At 52.7% G+C, this 21,088-nt stretch overlaps 1 protein-coding gene across 10 annotated transcripts in view; it reads right to left on the bottom strand.

The window, feature by feature from the left end:
• Nucleotides 1-16,398, bottom strand: part of Sun1 (Sad1 and UNC84 domain containing 1) — a 41,547-nt gene extending 25,149 nt beyond the window's left edge. For 8 of the 10 annotated variants that reach the window (XM_020169643.2, XM_074075376.1, XM_074075378.1 and 5 more), the window contains exons 1-2: nt 16,318-16,398; nt 3,365-3,461 (exon numbers count right to left, since the gene is read on the bottom strand). In XM_020169643.2, the coding sequence (XP_020025232.2) occupies nt 3,365-3,441 (77 nt within the window). In that variant the 5' untranslated portion in view covers nt 3,442-3,461; nt 16,318-16,398. Of the gene's footprint in view, nt 1-305; nt 354-3,364; nt 3,462-7,365; nt 7,456-16,317 lie in introns of all 10 variants that reach the window. The other 2 variants (XM_074075375.1, XM_074075377.1) reach the window with 2 other exon arrangements.
• Nucleotides 16,399-21,088: the final 4,690 nt, after the last annotated feature.

The following is a 21,088-nucleotide window of genomic DNA, read 5'->3' as shown; positions in this document are numbered from 1 at the left end:
TCCCCCATACCAGATCCACCAATGGCCCAGCCTCATGCCCCTCCTTCCTTCCTCTTGTGGTGGTTAGCAGTGTGTGCCATCTTGACTGGCATGGGGTGTCCAGATGAGATCAATGTGACTCAGAACACTGAGAAGGCAGTTGGCCCTACTAATGTGGTGGGGCACATCCAATCAGGTGAAGGCAGACCAGAATGGAGGTGAAGTAGTTAGAAAGAGTCCCTTCTGCTCTGAGCAGGCCATCAGCTATTCCTTCAAACTTTAACTGGGCAGCAGCTGCTGACTCACCTGCACATCTTGGGACTTACCGATTCCTCGTGCTCAGTCTTTGTGCCTGCAACTCTTGGGCTCAGCTCCTGTGGGAGGAACCCTTGCTCACACACCCTTCCTTCCTTCCTGCCCTAGGCTGAGCTGTGTGCTTTGCACCGAGTCTCTCCCACTCTCCAAGGACCTGTCCTGCTCACTTCCCTCCCCATCTGCAACTCCCATCTGGCTCCTTCTTACCATCAGCACCCAGACTCTCAGCGGGGCCCATGGCAAAAAATAAACAAACAGTCTTCACAGGATGCCACACCCCTCCCACTTCCGACCAGACACTGTGCTCAGCTGAGAGCCTCAGTGCTCGGGCTCTGCCATCCAGCTCTCTGGGGGCTGCACGCAGCTGACTAATCTCTGGCTGCCCAGCCTCATCCTGCCTGGCTCCGGCAGCATGGGCTCCCAGGAGGAGCCTGGGCACATGCATGATCACTGACAGACACCTCCACCTCTCTTGCTAGCAGCTCACCTCCATTAGAGGGTGGAAAAGCAGAGACCGCCTAGAAGGGCAGCAGCCATAGGCCTGGGGCCAGCAGGCTCCTGCGAGAGGCCTCCTCTCTGATGGTAAACAGAAGGCAATGGCCAACAATAGCACAAAACAGCAAAGCATAAGCAGCTGAAGAGGACTGGACAATGGAGGTCTCCAGTAGTCAACCTGGGCAAGGCTGCTGGGCAACCTCAACCCTACAAGAGGGACAACCAGGCACCACACCCATCACACCACCAGCCATGGAACCCCGCCAATAAAGAAACAAATAAGCCAGACACCGTAGTTCATGCCTATAATTCCAGCTACTCAGCGGGCAGAGATCAGGAGGATCGTGGTTCAAAGCCAGCCTGGAAAATAGTTTGAGACCCTAATCTAAAAAAAAAAAAAAAAAAACCTATCACAAAAAAGGGCTGGTGGAGTGGCTGAAGCCCTGAGTTCAAACCCCAGTATTGGGGAAAAAAAAAAAGAAAAGAAACAAACAAGCAGTGCGGGATGTGGTGGTGCATGCTGTAATTCCAGCACTCCAGAGGCTGAGGCAGGAGGACCTGAGTTCTAGGCGAGACTGGGCAATACAGTGAGATCCAAATTCAAAACAATCAAAAAGTGGCCAGACTTTCAGATCTAAATCCACTTCACAGTGAACACCGGTCGACTCGAGAGAAATTGCCCAGATACAGCATGAGGACCCTGCAAGGTTGATTTAAAGCCACGCAGAAAACACTCAGGGATGTGAAAGCTGGAACACAGCTCACTGGGACCCACTAGGCAGCACTCCACACTGCTGCTACGCTGTGACTCTGGCACTCTGAAGCTGGTTATCAGAGCAGCCCAGCGGAGAGGGAGGGAGGAGGCCGGGCAACATACACTGGAGTTGGGTGGCAGACCGGCTTCCTGCTGCTCTCAAACGTTCCCACTGTGGGACATTTTGCATAATGCTCACTGAATACACCAAGCAACCAGGATGTTCACTGCAGTTGTCAGAGTTAGACAAGAGCAGTGCTGGCTGGGAACACCAGGGTGAGGGCGGCCCCTCTACCAGCTGTCCCACATCCAGCACCTGGAAGGTGAAGATTTCCAAGGGGGCTGGAGAGATAGAGAAGTGAGTACAGAGAAAAGGGCTCACAGGAGCCACACCCTGGGGCTCTCGTCCCTTGCTCCTGACTGCCGAGTCCCCCATCCTCTGCTACTAGCCAAACTCATCCAGCTCTCTCCACCTCTGGGCCCCACTCCGAGGCCCCCCACCCCACTCCACCCACCCATGCACTCACAGCTCAGCACAGTCTGCTCTAGGCCACCTGGCTCTCACTGTCTCCTACACAGGCCCGGCCAACTCTGTCCTGTGGTGCCTGAACACTGCTCTGGGGATTAAAATCCTTGGTTAGTTTCCACTGCCTTCAGAAAGCTCTTCATCCAGGCACAGTGGGCAAGCAGGCCCACCTTCCTCCACTCGCAGCCCATCTGCCTGCAGGCCAACCGCAGGTCTGGCTGGGGAAGGTTGTGAATCACTGGAATTAAGGGTAAGGTGCCCACCATAGGAACCAAGACATCAACTCTACACTATCCTTGGGGCAGGTCACAAGAGCCAACCATGAATAGACTTTTCTGTGAACGGGAGGCGGTGCACTGGCTGGCCACTCGTTCTGTTCTGAGATTCTCCAGGGCTCCTAACAAAAACAGAGCCAGCTGGGCATGTGCTGCACACCTACAACCCTAGCACCCAGGAGGTGAAGGTAAGAGGATAGTGAGTTCAAGGCAAGACTCTGTCTCAAAACATAACAAGACAAAATAGCACCAAAGCCCCTGAGTGCACCGTGGGCACTTGTGACATGACCAGAGTCGTGAGTCAGAGATGGATCTCAAATGTGAGATCTGAGCACCACTGCTCAAAAGCACTTTTCCTAAAGCCTTGCCCACTGGTGCTCAGTGGCCACGAGCCACTGGAGACCTCCCCGCCCTCTCCCCACACCTGGCACATCTCACCAGGCACCCAAGCATCTTTCCCTTGGAAGGTCCTGGCCAACCCAGTGACACAGGTTCCCGACTGCAGGTTTGAGCTGCAGGCAAGTGTCCTCGCTATGTGGCAAATGAACTGCATGGGCAGTCGGCCCCTTTGAAGACTCACATGCCACGGTTTAGGACTTGAGACCAAGAGAAAAACAGAAAATAGCGTCTGCCCCAAGGCAAAGTCACACTCTTGAAACCATGACCTTCCGAAAGGCCAGTCCTTTCCATGTTATTTCTGTTGCTGCAGAGACATCAAGCTGTCAACACAAATCACAGACACCAGCTGTGACCAGGCTCCCTCCCAGGTCACAGCCAGGTAAGCGGGTGGGCACCAAGCAGCAAGTCGCCTGCGATGAGCACACCTGTGTGACTGGATGAGCCAGCCCAGAGGTGTACAGCTCTCTGAGCTGCCTCGTGGCTCAGGCAACTCGTGCTCTGAATGATGCAGAGTTCTCACTTTCAAACGTAACCCAGGCTGGCCTGGCAGTGCCCAATGCCCCCTGCAGCTGGACACTGGAGAAGCCGGGCAGGTACCACCTCACTTGAGCAGTTGCTCACCTGAGTGCGTAGGTGTAGCCAGTGTTCTCTGGCACACACTGGGGTGGGGTGTACGTGTGCAGCCGAGAAAAGTCCATGTTCACCGTCTCAGACCATGCTGCAGGAGGGGAGAGAAGAGGACCTCAGAGTTAAAGGGTTGTCAGAACGCTAACACAGCTCCTGCCATTGTAGTTATAATTCTTCATCTTTACAGGTGTTGTTTTTGACTTTTGTTTGTAACAAAGAAGACAAGTCTTCTCAGCTACAAGTCAGTCCAGGGACACTTCTGTCATGTCTGGTCCCCTAATGTACCCATATAAGTAACTGAAGAACCAGGTGTGGTGATGCACATCTGTAATCCCAGCACTCTGTCATTCAGCACTCAGAAAGGAGGCACAGTGACACCCCACCACAAAAAACCAAAAAAACAGAGAAAGAGTGAGAGAGAGAGAGAGATAAATCCTAGACAGGACTTGTAATGATAAAAACTGAGGCACTTTCAAAGAAATGATGAAAGTAACCCAGAGCCTTTTTCAAAACAGTTTTCAGTTCCTGAAGAGGTCAAAGTGCTCTCAGTCTTCTGGAATAAGGTTTCGTTGTCATTAACCAGAACCGAGCTGATGCCTTTTCCTGGTCAGGAAGCAGCCCTGGGACACCGTGGAGGGTGGAGGGCCCCTGGGCACCTCAGAGCCAGGGCTCGGTGCAGGGCGCTGACCCACAGGCCCAGAGCAGGCTCGAGTTCTCACACTAAAAGTGTGAGATCACCTCTCTCCTCAGGTCACCATCATTATGTCCTTGCAACGACTCAAACTTTCCTCTGAGAAAACACATCCACTCGGGCACGCTTGTGCACACACTGGATATTTAAAAAAGGCCTCAGAATAGCAATATGAATCTTAACCTGCGGTTGAAAATTTGTAGGAAGATAAAAGTAAAAGGAAACTTCAAAAATCTATGTGTAATGGCTGAGCTCTACAAACGACCAGAAGCACTTTAATTCACACCATGTTCATGAAAATAGTCCAGATGGTCTCATAAAAATTAATCATGAAGACCAATGAATATGTACACTATACGTAAATACAAAACTTCTGGCAAGGTGTGGTGACACAACCCAGCAACTCCGGAGGCAGAGGCAGGAATTCAAGGCCAGCCTAGGCTACACGGTAAGACCCTGTCTCTGGAACAAATAAACAAAAAAGCAAAACAACTCAACTTTGTTTTTTCTGCATCAACTTATCTCTTTTTTTGGTCTTTCTGAGGCTGTCGTCCAGCCCTGGCTCAAGCCATAGTCCTGCCCTGGCCTCCTGAATGGCCCCTGCCCAGCACAGGGACCTCCCGCCCAGGACCTCCTCTCTGCCAGCACACTAGAATGCAGGGCCCACTCCTGGCCTGCCTGCTCTTTTGCACAAGTCTTGCACGGTCTTTCTACACTAGGATTACTTGGTCCACATAGTGTTTCAGACCTGCTCCACTGCCCCCATCTCCCTCCTTCTGTGATCCACACTAAACCAGCACAGAAGAGAAAGCCGTGGGCGGAGCGTGTCACAGCCCCACTCTGGCTCTGCTGTGGAACACAGCCCCACCCGGGGATCTAACAAAGGTTTCTGATAGCCCTTGTGTTTGGTAATAATTTACTAAGCAACCAGCCAATTCTGGACTGGGTAACAATGTCAGAGCCCCCCGCTACCGGTCTCATCCTTCGGAGGAGATATCACCCGTTACTCATGGTTCCTACTGACTCCTGCCTTTCCTCCCCAGAGTGATTTCTACTTTGAGTTGTTCTGTGCCTGCACTGTTTAGTATCACTAACCCCAAGCCCAAAGCTGTACTGACTTTACCAGCTCTCTGGCACTGGAAGTGGAGGCACGAGTGTGGAGCTGGACCCTTCTGGGACAGGCCTACACACCCAAAGCCTGCAGAACAACCTATAAGCAAACAAGTGACCAATGGCTGCAAGCCCTGCCGGTCACAGCATTCAGACAGCAAGTGTGCAGGGGGGCTCAGCTGCCCTTCGACCCTCTCGCTGCCTGCTGTGGGCTACAGATCTGGGACGGCCAGAGGGGCACTAACTGTCCTGCAAGGCTGGTGAAGCTGGTGAGCTCAAGATCCAGCCCAAAGCTCACACTGACCAGAGCACAGCTGTCAGAGTCTGGAGCAGGACACTTGAGAAAATACACGTGAAGGCTTTTTATCTGACAGGACACCTTGGCAAGCTCTCATCATGCAGTACGTGCAACAGGCACCCACCACACATAGCCTGGCTACCACCAAGGCTTGACCGAGTTCTTCCAGTCAGTGAGACATCTGACAGATTTGTGCCACCTGCACAGGACACCCACACCAGACCAAAGAGAAACTTAACTTCCTGCCTCGAAACAGAACCAAAAACAGCTGCAGAACCAAAAGTAGCTGTGGATCCCGGCAGGACTGCAGCAGGCTTTGGTGAGGTGCTGCGAAGGTGACAAGTCCCACACTTGCGTGGAGGGCCAGCACTGGGCTCCTCGGGAAGGTAGCTGTGAGACACCATGCCCACAGGTCAGCAGGGGCAGCACCAATCTCATCACAGACTTAATCTTTCTCATCCAGATTCTGCCTGGGTTGTGCATTACTCCTAGACTATGTTCTCCAGTGAAATGAACATGAGCACAGAGCTAGGTGCAGAATTCCTGATGTGCTAACTGAGAGCACAGAGCCTGACCCACTCAACCAGACCCATGGTCTAGGCCGTCAGTCCACAGTCCAGAAAGCATATGTGCTTTGTGTACACACCCATAAGTACAGAGTTGAAAGGACAAGGTGTGACAGAGCTCAAAGGGTCGGGGACTGGCACATTCCTTCCCAAGTTCCCTGCAGAGCTGAGTGACGGGATGAGACAGTGTTTCTCTCTTGTGGCACACCTGCTGGTAGTCTAGAACATTTTCATCTCTGGTGCTCAACAAAAGTGAGTGCTAAACAAAATTATAGGATAAAGGGAAATAAAATCTTAAAAAGGACTAAGTGAAATAGCACGTGTAAGGCAGTGCCTGACAAATGACAAATATTCAAAAGCAGCTGTAATTATTTTGTGGAATAAAATTATATAATCTATGCTTATGTTATTAAAATTTTTTTTAAAAGGTTTTCTTCCTGGGTCAGTGAGCCTGGGGATGGAAGATTAACTGCCCCCTAATCTAAATACAAGTCCACTGGCTGTGCACTGGCCTCACAAGCACCCAAGAACTCCCACAGACAAAAGCCGCCCACGTTAGCCACTGAAGGCTGCGCAGGTGCTCAGTGCCTCCACCTGCTCCGGCCTCAGGCTGAGCCTCACAGGGCTCTGCATTCAGAAGCTCAACAGTCACGAAGCTCATAGTTTAACAGCATAAGAAAACTGCCGAAAGACTGCCGGTCAACATTTCACAAACGGCTGTCTCCAGGCCTCGCTCTCCTCACTCCTCCAGCTCCTCTGGCTGTCCTGCCCCAAGTGTCACAAATGATGTGATCTTCTTCATGCTCACTCACATGGGTGCCCTGGACTGGGAAGGACTAGGCTGAACCCCACCTTGTGCAGGACACAAACTGCAGGGGCTCAGTGTGCCCTGGCCTCCAGGTCCCTTGCAAGCCCAGCAGGAGCGCAGGCAGATGAGAGCCAGCACAGCAGAGACAGGAGGCCAAGAGGCCAAGAGGAACGGCTGCTCGGAGAGGAGCAATGTGGCATTACCAGTCACCAGTGGAGGACCTTCCTCTGTCCTGTGGTTACTGCTGGCCCAGAGAACACGGGGCAGCAACAGGCAAAGACAGGTGATGGGTTCAGGGGCAAACTTGGTGCCAGATCTGAGGAAAAGTCCTCGCAGGGCTGAACAGCTACACGTCAAGGTCCTTCAAGGTACACTGAGAGTCTCTCCCTCAGTACCCTATGCCTCCTACGTCACAGACTAAGACTCCCACCGCATGGGGGATGAAGACACAAGGCCAGGTTCTGTCCATGAATACTTGTCATATACCACCTAACCCACACTGTGTGGAATGTCTGTGCTCACCTCACCGTGATCTGCAAGCATGCCTGGAAATCTCAACACATCATGCAAGTCACATAAGGTTGAAAACAGCTTCAAGCAAACGACACCAGCCTAAGAACAGAATAAAACTGGGCTGTGAAACAGAACCCGACCACCACCTGTTCAGTTCACAGAAAAGTGGGACAGGCGAGCTTCAAAGCTGGAGCGGCACCTCCTTCCCCCAGAAGGCTGAGCGGATGGAGTTGGGCAGGACACCTCAGGTGGAATGGCTGTCCTAGGGTGGCCACTGATGAAGTGACTGTGACCGTGGGCAGGCCAGGCCTGCAGCTTTCACCAGAAATCACAGGCACCTGCCACAGGTGGCTCACAGTGTTCCCCTTTAAAATGGTTCTTGATAAGACCCTGTGACTCAGGTCTGGGGGCAGGCCTTGAGCTGTCAATGCAACCCACAGCGGGGACCCCAGGCCCTCCTTCTGCTATCCAGGAAGTGCCATCTGTCACAGGCCTCATCCCTCAGATGGCACACTAAGCCCCTGATGCACAGTGCAACCCACAGTGGACACTCGCTTGCCCCTGCCAGGCAGAGGCTTCACCTGACCCTTCCTTCAGGGCCTTCTAGGGAGACACTGGGAGGCATGGACACACACAGGTGCACACTCGCACCCACTCCCACGTTCTTTTTCTACCTCCCTAGCCCTTTGGGGCTTGGTTTTCTACAGTAGCTGTGCTGCATCAGGCAGCTCCTTAACTATACCTTTTGTAAAGAAAAATTACTTCTTCAAAACTAAAGTTCTGAGGTGCTCCTTTAAAAATCAGTACTAAAAAACACCTTCAGTAACACATGGTGGGGCCGCCTGTAATTCCAGCACTTGGGAAGCTGAGGCGGGAGAATCAAGAGTTCAAGGCCAGGACTGGAGGCCTGGCTCAAGTGGCAGAGTGTCTGCTTTGCAAGTGTGAAGCCCTGAGTTCAACTGCCAGTACCACAAAAATGAAGAAAAAAAAAGTTCAAGGCCAGCCTGGGCTAGCTTGTCTCAAAACACAAAACAAAAATCAGTACTAGACCTTAACATAGTACTCTACTCAGATATTAACCCTATTAAAATTAAGTAGCCTAGAGACTAATTGTTTTGTCTCCAGATTAAAACATAGAGAAACCAAGTTAGAAATTCAGATTCCCCAGGTGCCTCAGCCCGAACTGCAGCAGCTCCACCTTCACTGTGTAAAGTGAGTATGTTGACTGAGTGACTGACTGAGAACCCTTAAAATGAACTGATCCACACAACACACGCACACAACAAGTACTTGAAAGGGCCTCACGGCACACCACACCACGCCACATCTCACACACACACACACCCACACACACACATCCCACACACATCTCATACACATACCACACACACACATCACACACACCCCACAGACTGCATCCCACACACAATCACACATACCACACACACATCTCACACACACCTCACACACCTCACACCCACACACCTCACAAACACACACCCCATACCACACACATCTCACACATCACAGACACTGCATCTCTCTCTCTCTCTCTCTCTCTCTCTCTCTCTCACACTCACACACACACACACACACACACACACACACAACCTTGAATGTGGCTTTGGTTTTGTGTTTGGACTCCCGCAGGTCAGGCTGAATATTTTAAAATGTGTAGGAGCACAAGGCTTAGAGTTCAGTCCCCAGCACTGTCAGCTAAATAATAAATAAAACTAGGAACATATTACACCAAGTCTGCCAGTAAACTCGTTTTCATTAGGTGGTGCAGGCAGCCAGACCCTTGGGTTCAGCTGAGGTCTCCCCAACCGCTGAGGCACCTTGGGCAACAGCAGCACCTGCACCTCTGACCCCAATCTGGTCCTCGGGTGAGCGCATGGAACACTCAGCAGAAGCTGGCATTCATAGCGGCAGCTCTGTGTGAAAGGCGACCTAGCCAAGCTGCACTGTCCCCTTACTTCCCTGGAAACGAGGAGGCGACAGAAGAGGAGCAGCGGGATGGGTTTGTGACAGATGTCAAGAAAGCACTGTGAGGACTCCGTGAAGAAGCACCGCCACACGAATGCACACCTACTGAGGACTCCACTTCCTCTGACAAGGCAGACATGAGGCTTCACCAAAAGCCAAGGTCAAGTGATTTAGCTTGCACATATTAGGGTCAAGGGTCATTTCTCTTAGACTATAGAAATATCAAATAGTTCCACTGTGCCTGTTGCCTCAGACCTAGAGAGCAGGACATTTCCTTATGAGCAGCACAATTAGCAGGACCGCCCACACAACTTCTACCACAAAGAACGTAACTAGGGGCAGCAGACTTGCACCTCGGGCTGCCAAGGGGAAGCCAGCAGAGCCTGGGGCTGCCACCGCCAGCCTGACAGCATTCCTTAATTATCAATGGCCTGTTTGATTTCTTCGTTTTTTTCCTACTGTCTTAAAGGACCACATGTATACAGGATGCTGGCCCTGCACAGATGGGACACACCTGCCATACTTGCATTGTGACTTGGCTTAAGTGGCCCAGCCGCCCAGCTCTGCTCTCTCCCTGGCTCATCCTGCTCCAGAAGGCTCTCTATCCAAGACCAGGGAGCACTGTGGTCACTTACAGAGTGAGCTGCAGTTGCTGTTAGCACACTGCTTGCTTTGCTGTTAAGCTGAAAATACCCATGCCCCTCTGCTCCTTGTCTGTCTGTACCCTGGGAGAATCCTGCCCAAAGCACTATGGGAATGCAGGAAACGCTGGAAGTTCAGGTGCACTTGGCCCTCTGCCCCTCCTCCTGGCTCTTCTAGTCAGAACCTGTGGGTCAGCTGCTTCGTTCCAACTGTGACCAGGTGGGAGCTGGAGCAGTGAGACGGCATGCATTCGTCCTGTGGACACAGTTCATCGTGCCCTCTCCAGATCCCCTGTACCCAGGAAGAGGTGCCAGCACCAAAGAGAACTGCAGCATAAGTATAAATGCCAAGCAAAGAAATCAGAAATGGACGTTTTTATATTCCAGATACAACTCACATCTCCCAGTCACATTAATTAAAAATCAAAATAAGCATAATGGCCTGAGTTCAAGCCCCAGTACTGCCGAAAGCACACGCAAACAATCAGAACAGAATGACTAAGCAGCCAGACTGTGGCAGCTTTGATTTCCACAACACACGCCCAGGGAAGCCCTCAGTGCCTGCCTTTGGGGAGTCCTGGCCTAGAGAGAGCTCACTGTCTCTGACCAGCATGCTGGCGTTAACTCTTCACAAAGGTCAAAAGTCACCTGTCACATATCTTGTCTCCTACACTAAAATGTGCAACCTGTAGCCATCCCGTGTGGCCACCCAGCCAGGTGCTCATGGCGAGGTCAGAGCTGTGCAAAATGCTTAACGAAGCAGAGCCGACAGCGACACACAATCACAATAAAAGCTCTAACTGCAGCAGCAGCATGCTCTCTATTCTTCATGTATCACCTCGCTTATTTGGGCCTAGTAGAAAAAAACGGTTTCAAATGCAGAGCTGGCATTCTCAGACTCTATCGGAAAATCAACCGGGTAAGCAGTCCTAACCAGCAAGGCATTTCACATTGAGGGAGCACGTTTTCAATTAACTACATAATGTCTGGAGCTGGGTTTAGTGGTACATGCCTGTAATCCCAGCTACAAAGGCAAAGGCAGGAGGACCATGAGTTTGAGGCCAGCCCAAGGAAAGTTAGAGAGACCACAGCTCAAAAACTGGGCACCAGTGACTCATGCCTGTAATCCTGGCTGGATGGGAGGCTGAGCTCTGAAGGACTGCGGTTCAATGCTAGTCTGAGCAAAAAAGTTTGTGGGCATGGGGGGTTGGCCCATCATCCCAGTTACAGCGAGAAACGTAAAATAGGATTGCAGTGGGCAAAAAGCGAGACCCTATCTCCACAATAACCAGAGTGAAAAGGGCTTGAAGTGTGGCTCAAACAGTAGAGCACCTGTTGAGCAAGCCCAAAGCACTGAGTTAAGTACCACACCCACCCCACCAAAAAAACAACCAAAAGGGCTGGGAACATGGCTCAAATGGACAGGTCCAGGGTCCAACCCCCAGTATGACAGCCCTGAGGCAGGTATGGAAGACTGCACGTACCCGCGCCCGAGGAGCTCCCTTCACAGGGGCCTCAGTGGCCCTGGGCAACCTTGTGCAGTCCCTGACTCGCCTTACCAGACACCTTCAGGAAGGGCAAGAATTTCAAGGCTGAACGAAAGCAGTGCCATCCTGGGTGACTGTGTCTCAAAACACTGTCTTGTTTCCAGGATCTGGAAATGCCACGAATGCAGTAACAGGAGATCGTTCGACTGTCATACATTCAGGACCAGGAGACAATGGCTATGAGCTCACGACACGCTCCATTAAGTACCAGCATTTGGTGAAAATAGGTCACTCGCGAACTCCCAGTTGAAAATGTTGTGCTGAACACAGATGCCAGATGCCACGGTCCTCCAGACACCCCTCAGAAAAGGGTTATTTTCTTATAGACATACACTCAGGAGAGCAAAAAGAAAGGAAGAGCCACAGCAAGAAACCTGGGAAGTAACCGGAGTGAAAACCAAGTGAAGAAGTTGAACTGCAGCATGGGGAGCGCTGAAAAGCCCCGATGCCTCAAGGGCTGGGGCACCCGTTTGCACTTGGGTGGAATTGAATTCTGCAAGTCTCCTGAAGACACCCTTAGGCAATTTGCACACCCCTCCATGATAAATCATTCCGGATGTGGAGGCCACACCTGTAATCCCAGTGCTAGCAAGGCTAAGGGCCATCAAGACCCTGTCTCAAAAGCAAACAAACAAATAAACAAAAAGTCAAGAAGCCAGGGAGGGAAGAGAACTTCCTCAACAAGACATGGCACCATGCAGAGCTCACAGCTAACATCACACTCAAAGGGGAAAGACTGAAAGGTTCCCTTGAGACCAGGAACAAAACAAGGACATCTGCTGTCACCACTCTTCAACACTGTCTGAGAAGTTCCAGACAGAGCAATTGGTCAAGAAAAAGAAAGAAAAGGCATGCAAACTGGAACGGGAAAAGTAAAGCTACCTTCATACTCAGGTGATATGACCTCATAGAACCAAAGACTTACAAAATTTAACTATTAGAGCTAGTAAACATTCGGCAAAATGGTAGGACACAAGAGGAGGACACAAAAGCCAGAGTAACATTAGCGATGGCCATGACTATATGCAATAGCATCAAAAAGAGCAAAAACCTTAGGAACAAATTTGCATATGCAAAACTCAGGTACGCTGAAAACCACAAAACATTGTGGCAAGAGATTACAAAGGTCTACCTTCTGGTTTGAGGATGGAAAGCCGAGAGCAATGTTAGCAACGAGTGACTTCAAACTCACCGTGGCCTCTATCAGAATCCCAGGGCCTTCCTCCAGCTTTGGAAAAGCCCACCGGCAAGTTCATAAGCCATGGTCCCAAATACGGAAAACCAGCTTAGAAAAAGAACCAACATGGAGGAGTCCCACTTCCTGATTTCAAAACTAAGAAGCAGGTGGTGGTGACACGAGGACGGACACACAGATCAACAGAACAGAATTCAGGGCCCAGAAACAAACCCTTCCATCTATGGCCAACTGATTTAGACAGGGTGCCCTGGTCACCTGGTCAGAAAAAAAGTCTCTTTGACACCTGGTGCTAGAACAACTGAGCCTTCACACGCAGAGCGTGAGGTTGGACTCCTGCTCACGTCATACCCCAACATGTACTTGAATGACCAAAGACCCAAAGGTAGGGGCCAGAACTATTCAATTCTGTGTTTTTGAACTTATAAACAATTCAAAAACAATGTTTAAATTTTGATTAGCCACCTCTGGGCTTGCTCCTAAGCAGATGCAGGGTCTGCTCACCTCTACCTTTATAGCTCTGACCACCTTGGCTGGGAGAACCAGGACCACAGGATTACTCCACGTCCACAGAGGGCTCTGTTTTAAAGACAGGGTCTCACTATGTAGCCAGGCTGGCTTCCAACTTGTGCTACTCCTGCCTCAGCCTGCCTGCTGTTGAGAGGACAGTGTGCACCAGGGCCTTTTGTTGTGTCCCACAGGGCAGAAAGTGGAAGAGCAAAAAGTACCAGCTTGGCCCCAAGGCCCTTTAGTAAGACACCCATCCATTCATGAGGACACAAATCTCAAAACTTAATTACTTCCCAAATGTCTTAGTGCCACCACAGTGAGTTAAATTTCAACACATAAGTTCGGCAGATACTCAGACCACAGCAATAAAATACAGGACTCTTAGAACATACAAAGAAACCTGGTGACAGATTTTGGCCAAATATTCTTAGGTGTGACACCAAAAGCATGAGCAACAAAAGAAAAAGATCAGTGAGTTCGACTTTTATCTGAGCATCAAAAGACACTATCAGGAGTGAAGAAGGGCCAGGGTTCATGCCTGTAATCCTAGCTATTGGGGAGGCACAGATCACAAGTTCAAGACCTAAATAGCAAGACCCTGTCTGAAAAACAGAACAAACCAAATGAACAAAAACAAGATGAGGAAAGGAACTGAAGAAACGTATCTTCAAAGACATACAACGAGGATGGGAAATGACAATCAAATCATTGTGTCATTTAGGAGCTGCAAATCAAAACCAATGAGCTGGGTGTGGTGGTGCACACCTGTAATCCCAGCACTGGGAAGCAGAAGTGGGAGAATCTCGAGTTCTAGGCCTGGGCTGCATAGGAGACACTGACTCAAAACAAGTAACAGCAACAATAAACCCACTTCACACCCACCAGCATGGCCAGCAGCCTAAAAAAGGGAGAATAAGCATTGACAAGGATGTGCAGAAAGGGAAGCTCCCACACTGCTGGTGGGAGTGGTAGACATACGGCCACTGTAAGAGTCTGCTTATTCCTCAAAAGTTAAACAGTTACCACAGACCCAGAACTGAGCACAGGAACTCCAGTAAAAACCTGTCACCAAGGTTCACAACCGCCTCCAGGTAGAAACAATCCAGATGTCCATCCACAGAGGAAAGAACAAAAGCTGGTGCACACATGCGGTAGAAAATGTAGTCACAGAAAGGACTAAAATGAAGCAGACGCCGGTGCTCACACCTGTAATCCCAGCTACCCAGGAGGCAGAGATCAGGAGAATCAAAGTTCAAAGCCAGCCCAGGCAAACAGTTTGAGACCCTATCTCGAAAAAACCCATCACAAATAAGGGCTAGTGGAGTGGCTCAAAGTGGTAGAGCCCAGCAAGTGTGAGGCCCAGAATTCAAACCCCCCAGTGCTGCAAAAAGAGAGAGAGAAAGAAAACACTGATCCATGCCCAGCACAGATGGCCCCTGAAGACATGCTGTCACACAAAGGCTACCTATGGTATGAGCCCATGGATATGAGGTGAGCAGACACACAGGAAAACCCAGAGGCAGGAAGCAGACCAGTGGCTAACAGGGGTGGGGGAAAACGGGACGGCCTGCCTAGTGGGCAGGGTTTCCCTTTCGGGTGATAAGAAGTTGGGGATCTAGGTAGAGAGGGGTGATGGCTGCAGAATAGCACAAATATGCTTAGTGTCTCTGAACTGCGCGGTTTAAAAATGGCAAATTTAGGTGTATTTTACCATAAATCAGCAATCACCCTAAAAAGCAGCAGTTAGCTACAGTGCATCCATCTGCTCCCTCCTTCCTCCCTGAAAGTCTTCAGGGTAAACAGAGGCTGCACCCTGGAGAAGGCAGGCAGGTGCCTCTGGGCACTGAAGCCCAACCCTTCCCCTCATGCCCAAGTGAGACGAGGCGGGGTGGAGCGCCCCTCTCGGGTGAGAAGACCAAAATGCATTGACACTGCAGGGTCTTCAGTGTCGCAGCTTGGATACCAGGCACTGCGGGGCCAAATGGGGACCAGACCCGGTAACAGGCCAGGAGTAAGAGAACCAACAGATTCTGCATCTATAGGAACAGGTGGCCAAGCTGCAGAGCGAATGGGAGTGGGGGTGGGGGTGGAGGGGCAGCCCCGGGAAATTTAAAACATATGAGCAAATTAAAATTCAAAACAGGTGCACAGGACAAACTCCTGTTGCGAACTGCATTTCCAAAAGTACAGACAGACCGAGCCAAACGCACAGGGAGCAGCAAGGATGCAAATGCTTAAAAAAAGATAAAAAAAAAAAAAAAAGGCTGGAGAAGCGGCATGCAGGTGGCTCACGCCTGAAATCCCGGCTACTTGGGAGGCTGAGATTGAGAGGTTCGCGGATCGAGGCCAACCCAGGCAAAGAATTCTTGAGATGCCCCCCCAGCTCCAAAATAACCACCGCAAAATGGACTGGAGGTGGAGCTCAAGCAGTAGAGCGCCTACTTTGCAAATGCAAAACCTTGAGTTCAAAATCAGTTTTAAAGGAAGAAAAAGTCGTTGAAAACTCTGCAGAACTAAGGCCCGCCGACTTTCCAGCCTCACCCTCACTAGGGACCGTGCAACAACGCGGACAACGGACCGGCGCTGGGCTTGGGGACCCGGGGAGGGGACCCCGGGAGGTGACCCGGGGAGGCTCCGCGGCCAGTGTCGCAGCGCCGGGCGGGGCGCAGCGGGGACCCGGCGACCGCACCCCGCGACCCCGCCCTGCGCCCCGCCCGCACCTGCGGCACCTGCGCGCGGCCCGGGGTGTCTGCGCCTGCGCGCCGGGCTCGGGGTCGGGGACCAGGGTTAAGGGACTCGGGGCACCAGGGGCCGGGGATGAGGGTGACGAGGGCGCTCGGGGACAGGGGTTGGGAACCTGGGCGCACAGGAGTATTTGGGGCACCGCGGCCTGGATGCGGGAGGGGGCGCCGGGCGGGCCGGGGACGGCGGCCATTGGCGACTTAGGTAAGACCCGCAGCTCGGTCCGTCCCCACCCCGGTCGGTTGTGAGGGGGGCGTACCGGGCCGTTAGCTAGCACGACCCCGGCGTCCCCGAACTCCCGCCCCCGCCACAGCCCGCCCGCCCGCCTGTCGGAGCTCACCTGCCTCGCGCCGCCGCCTTAGGCCTCATCCGCGCCGCCCAGGCCCGGCACGGAGGAGTCCGCATCGCCAGCCAATCGCGCGCCGCGCCGAGGGCGGGGGCGGGAGCAACGCGAATTTTCGTCAATCCGAAGCAAGCGACCTAAAGTTCCTGGCCAATGAGAAGGTGGCTGCCGGGCGCGGGGCGGGGCGGGAGGAGGGGGCGGAGCCAGGGCGGCGATTCGAGGTGGGGCGGACGCAAGGAAGGGAGGGTGGGTGTCGCGCTGCGCCGAGGGGAGGCCGGGGTCGCGTCTCCCCGAGGAGTCGGTCCCTGGAAGCGGTCGCTTCTCTGGGAGAGAGCGAGGTCTCTCGTTTTGGGGCGGGCCAGCACCTCGTGGGCGGGGGGGGCGGAGTCACATCCTGGGAGAGGTCGCGTGTCTGAGGTCACACGTGGGGAGGACTTCCATCTGGCTGAGGGGGTGGCATCTCGGGGAGGAGTCGCATCTGGGGTGGTGGCACCTTGGGGAGGTTGCATCTCTGTTAAGTCACATCTGGGGTGCACTTGCATTTGGGGGAGCTGGTCATTCTTGGGGAGGGGCGCATCTCCGGAAGGGGTCTCTCAAGTGGGGTCCGGTTGCATCTGGGACCCTCGCCTCTGTCCTCTGTTTCTCACCTGTGGCCTCCTGACCCTCGCGGCCCCCCACTCAGCCCTGCAGCAGCTGAACCCCCTTCAGGGTGTCAGTGCGTCCCAGCCCCTCCCAGCCATGCTGCACAGCTGCCCCTCAGGCCACCAGCTCCTCTGCAGTCATCAGAGATCCATCAGCCTAGCCCCCTGCAGGGCCACAGCCCCTGATTTGGACCAGTACCCGGGAGGCCTGGCACCTGTTGAGCAGACCAAGGGGCCCTGTCCACTGCCTCCCCTCTACTGCCCAGGTAGCCTCTGTGTAGGGGAACACCTGGGACACCCTTCTTCTGCTTGCACACGCAGTCTTGGTTTGTTCTTTTGGGTTTTGTTTTGGGCGGTACTTGGGTTTGAACTCAGAACCTTGTGCTTGCTGAGCGAGTGCCTGCAGCCCTTTTATTTTTTTCTTGACACCGGGTCTTACCACGTTGCCCAGGCTGGTTTCAAAATCCTGGGCTTACGCGGTTTGCAGCCTTAGCCTCCCATGTAGCTGGGGTTACAGGCACAGCCCACCACACCCACCTTGCTGTGACTTTTGGGGTTCATCCTGTAGTCCCCCTTTCAGGGCAAATGTTCTGTTACGTGCCAGTGACGAAGTGTTGCAGGCCAGGGTCGAGGGTCCCTGTCTTCACAGGCCAGGGAACTGGCTCGTGAGGCAGCTGAATGCTGACCCAAAGCCGGTATGAAGTGGGATTTATTAGAGAGAAAGGAAAGGTTACAGCTAGGAAACTGCAGCGGAGCCCGGAAGCCGGTGGCTGGCTGCACAGGTGAGGGCTGGGGGTTTTTATGGACGTTTTAACTCTGGGTTGGGGGTTTTTCTCATTGGTCATGGATTCACGGGCTTTCTCAGGTGAACTGGTTTGGTTTGCACCTTTTTTGGGGGAAAGGAGCAATCTTGAGCATTTTGCTCATCAGCCCTGTGGCAGATCTGTGTCTCTCCTTTAGGATGCAGGAGTGCAGGCCTCCATCTCCTCAGGATGCAGGAATGCAGTGCCCTCCATGGGGGATGGGATACTCACTCATCTGCCTTAGGTCTCCAGACCCATTCACTAGTTGAGGGGTTGCAGGCTTTTTTTCTGTCCCAGCCAGATAGCAGACACTTAAGGCTTTGCAGGCCACCTAGTCTCCATGACAAAGGCCAAAGTCCACCCTGAAAACTTTATAGGACTGCTGGCTGGCTCCACAGACCAAGAGCCAAGGACAGATGAGCCGTGCACCAGCTGCTGGCCACCTGGGTGGTTTGGGTTTGGGTTAGCATGAACGAAGTCTCTGTACGCATTCATGGAACCAGAGTTTTGGACCCAACACCCAAACTCCTGGGACTCCATATGGCAGGCCCCGCCACTGCCCCTGCACGCCAAATGAAGAGGCCTGGTGAAGGCAGAGAAAGGAGGTTTATACACGGCTGGGGAAACCGGGGGAAGAGGCACAGTGAGCCTCAGCCCATCCTCAGACATCTTCGGGGTGCAGACATGAGCTGTAGGTTCAAGTAGAGAAAGGACTGGGGGCAGGGGACAAAGGCGTGACAGTGACACAGTCCCAGTCACGGGTGTGGTCAGCTTGACCATTATCTCCTCCAAGGGTTCTGAGGGGTTCTGGAGAAGATGTCATCGCTGTCATCTCTTGAGGGGAGTGAACTGGTTCCCGTGAGGTGACCGCTCCTGCTCCAGGGCACAGCCTCATCATTGCAGGTCATCGTCCTCATCTGGAGGCCTCTGTCCCGCAAGTCCCCACTGTTCCCTGTGGGAAGTTTCAGTCCCTCGTCATAAAGAGGTCATCAGTCTGGCCAGGCACTGGTGGTTCATGCCTGTAATCCCAGCTACTCAGGAGGCAGAGATGAGGAGGATCAGGTTCAAAGACGGCCTGGGAAATAGTTCGTGAGACCCTATGTTGAAAACACTCATTATAATGAAAGGGTTGGTGGAGTGGCTCAAGCGATCAGCCCTGAGTTCAATCCCAGTAGTATAAAAAAAAATGTTATCAGTTCTGTCCTTTCTGGAATCCAAGGTGATTGCAAAGTGACTGCAGAGAGAGTGGCTCCGAGCAAAGACAGGTATAAAATGACAGATACAGATGTCAAAGGTTTTTTCCTGCTGTTAGTTAATTCCAGTGCTTCAGAGCCCTGGGCGGTTTAAGGGCCTGTTACGTTCGGAGGCTAGCGTCTGTCCCCACTTCTCTCCGTTAAGGTTTGAATACACAGACGTTGGCTTCTTTAAATAGTGCGTGAGCTTGGATGGTCCTTGTGTTTGCTGTCCCAACCTCTCCCTCTGCTTGAGGAAAGAGGCAGCTGTCCCCAGGGCCAGCAAAGAGCCCAGTGCCTGCCCTGCTCCAGACGACAGACATTTGAGTGCTGTGACATCACCCTGACCTCTCGAGAGGCCAATGCAGCACCCCATGAGGCTAGAGAGGAGCCAGGGCAGGGTCTGGGGACTCTGTGACTCCACAGCTCAGCCTGGGTCCTCCTGCCTCTGCCTGGCTTCAAAGGAAGATGCCTGCGACACACGGTACCTCGTCACCAGGACTCTTCCTAGAAATAGAAGCAGTGCAGCCACTGCTGTTTCACAGTGAGGGAAACTGAGGCAGAGGGCATGCCGGCAGCTGGCTGGAGTGAAGTGTGGCGTGGTAACTGGGGTAGTCCCCCAGGCGTCGAGGACAGGGGACAGCAGAGGTTTGTTTTGCTCAACACCTCGCAGGTTTCGCCTTTCAGAGCAGAACCCGACTCCTGAGAGAGGAGTGAGGACGAAGGTGGCTGAGAAACCCGAGCTGAGGCTTCAGGCCACTTGGATCTGGGTGTCGTTGTCGCAGAGACAGAGAATCAGGTGGAGGAAACCAACCCCCAACCCGGCTCAGGAAATCCCTTTCTCTTAAGGGATGTTCTGCCTGTGCTGCTGGCTTCTGCTTTGGGCAGGAACCACCGTCAAGGAAGTGACTCCCACCCCGCTGCTTGTGCCCTGCAGCCATGGATGGTGGCTCCCAGTCCCGGTGGGTTCAGGGCCAGGAGTCTGTAGGAGGGTAGAGGAACACGTCTGAGAGCTGAGGCAGCCCCTGCTTTGCCTGCCTTTCCAAAATTCACAGTCCCAGAAACCCACACGGGTGGTCACCACTGACCAGGGGCTCTGTTGCTCGGTTTTTTTTTTTTTTTCTGTTGTTTTGGTTTCTTGTTTTCAGATTTTTTTGCAACAGGGACTCACTCCTAATGTAGCCCAGGCTGGGCTCAAACGTACCATCCTCCTGCCTCTGCTTCCCGAGTGCTGGGACTACAGGTGTGCCCTACCACGCCCAGCCTCTGTCTCTGTTTTGATTCACCATCCATCCCCAAAGCCATGGTCAAGAGTGTGTGGAAGAACACGGAGAGGAGAGGAGATAGCAGTCCTCTCGTGAGAGCAGAGATGGTGGCCAGGGTGTGGGGAATTTCCTGAGAATGGCAGTCCCTGGGCGTTGGGCCCAGACAGGCCCAAGGCAGGCCCTTCCCTACCCCTTAAAGATAGTGGGCTTGCGGCTGCGTGGGGCAGTCCACCAGTCCTTGCCTGCCTCTCTGTTTCTGTGTCTTTCTTTCTGCTTCATCTGTAAAGACATGATGGTCGGATGTAGGCATTCCCCCAAGCTAGGGCTGTTACACGGGACTCTCGAACAGAGACGTGGGACCCCAGGTTTTGCAGGAAGCAATACTTATGAGTGTTCAGGCAGTGCTCAGTGGCTTCACATCCAGAGGCTGCACCCCGAGGACAAAAGGTCGCACCTCATACACCTTGCAAGCAGGTTGCAGAGGCAGAAAGCAAGGTCTAACCCATTTGGCTGCACTGGGGACTGCTTTCCCCACCCCCCCAGTGCTACGTGACTGCTTCACGTTTGGATTTTTTCAGTTTTATCTCCCTGCTGTGCTGTCCTCTCCCCCTGCTACTTTATCAGAACACAGACTTGCTTGTTTCTTTTTTTTTTTTTTTTTTGGCCCTCCTCCCTGCTACAAGGTGACCTCATCTCAAGATCTTTAGGTACAGCCACACAGGCCCTTATTCCAAATAAGGTCGCGTGGTAAGGTTTCAGCGGACTTGTCTTTTGGGGACCACCATTCAGACTACCACAGGTTTAACAAACCTGCAGAGACTCCAGGC

The sequence above is a fragment of the Castor canadensis genome, chromosome 6, assembly GCF_047511655.1.
Source record: "Castor canadensis chromosome 6, mCasCan1.hap1v2, whole genome shotgun sequence".
Taxonomy (NCBI): domain Eukaryota; kingdom Metazoa; phylum Chordata; class Mammalia; order Rodentia; family Castoridae; genus Castor; species Castor canadensis.
This window is presented reverse-complemented; position numbering and strand designations above follow the sequence as displayed.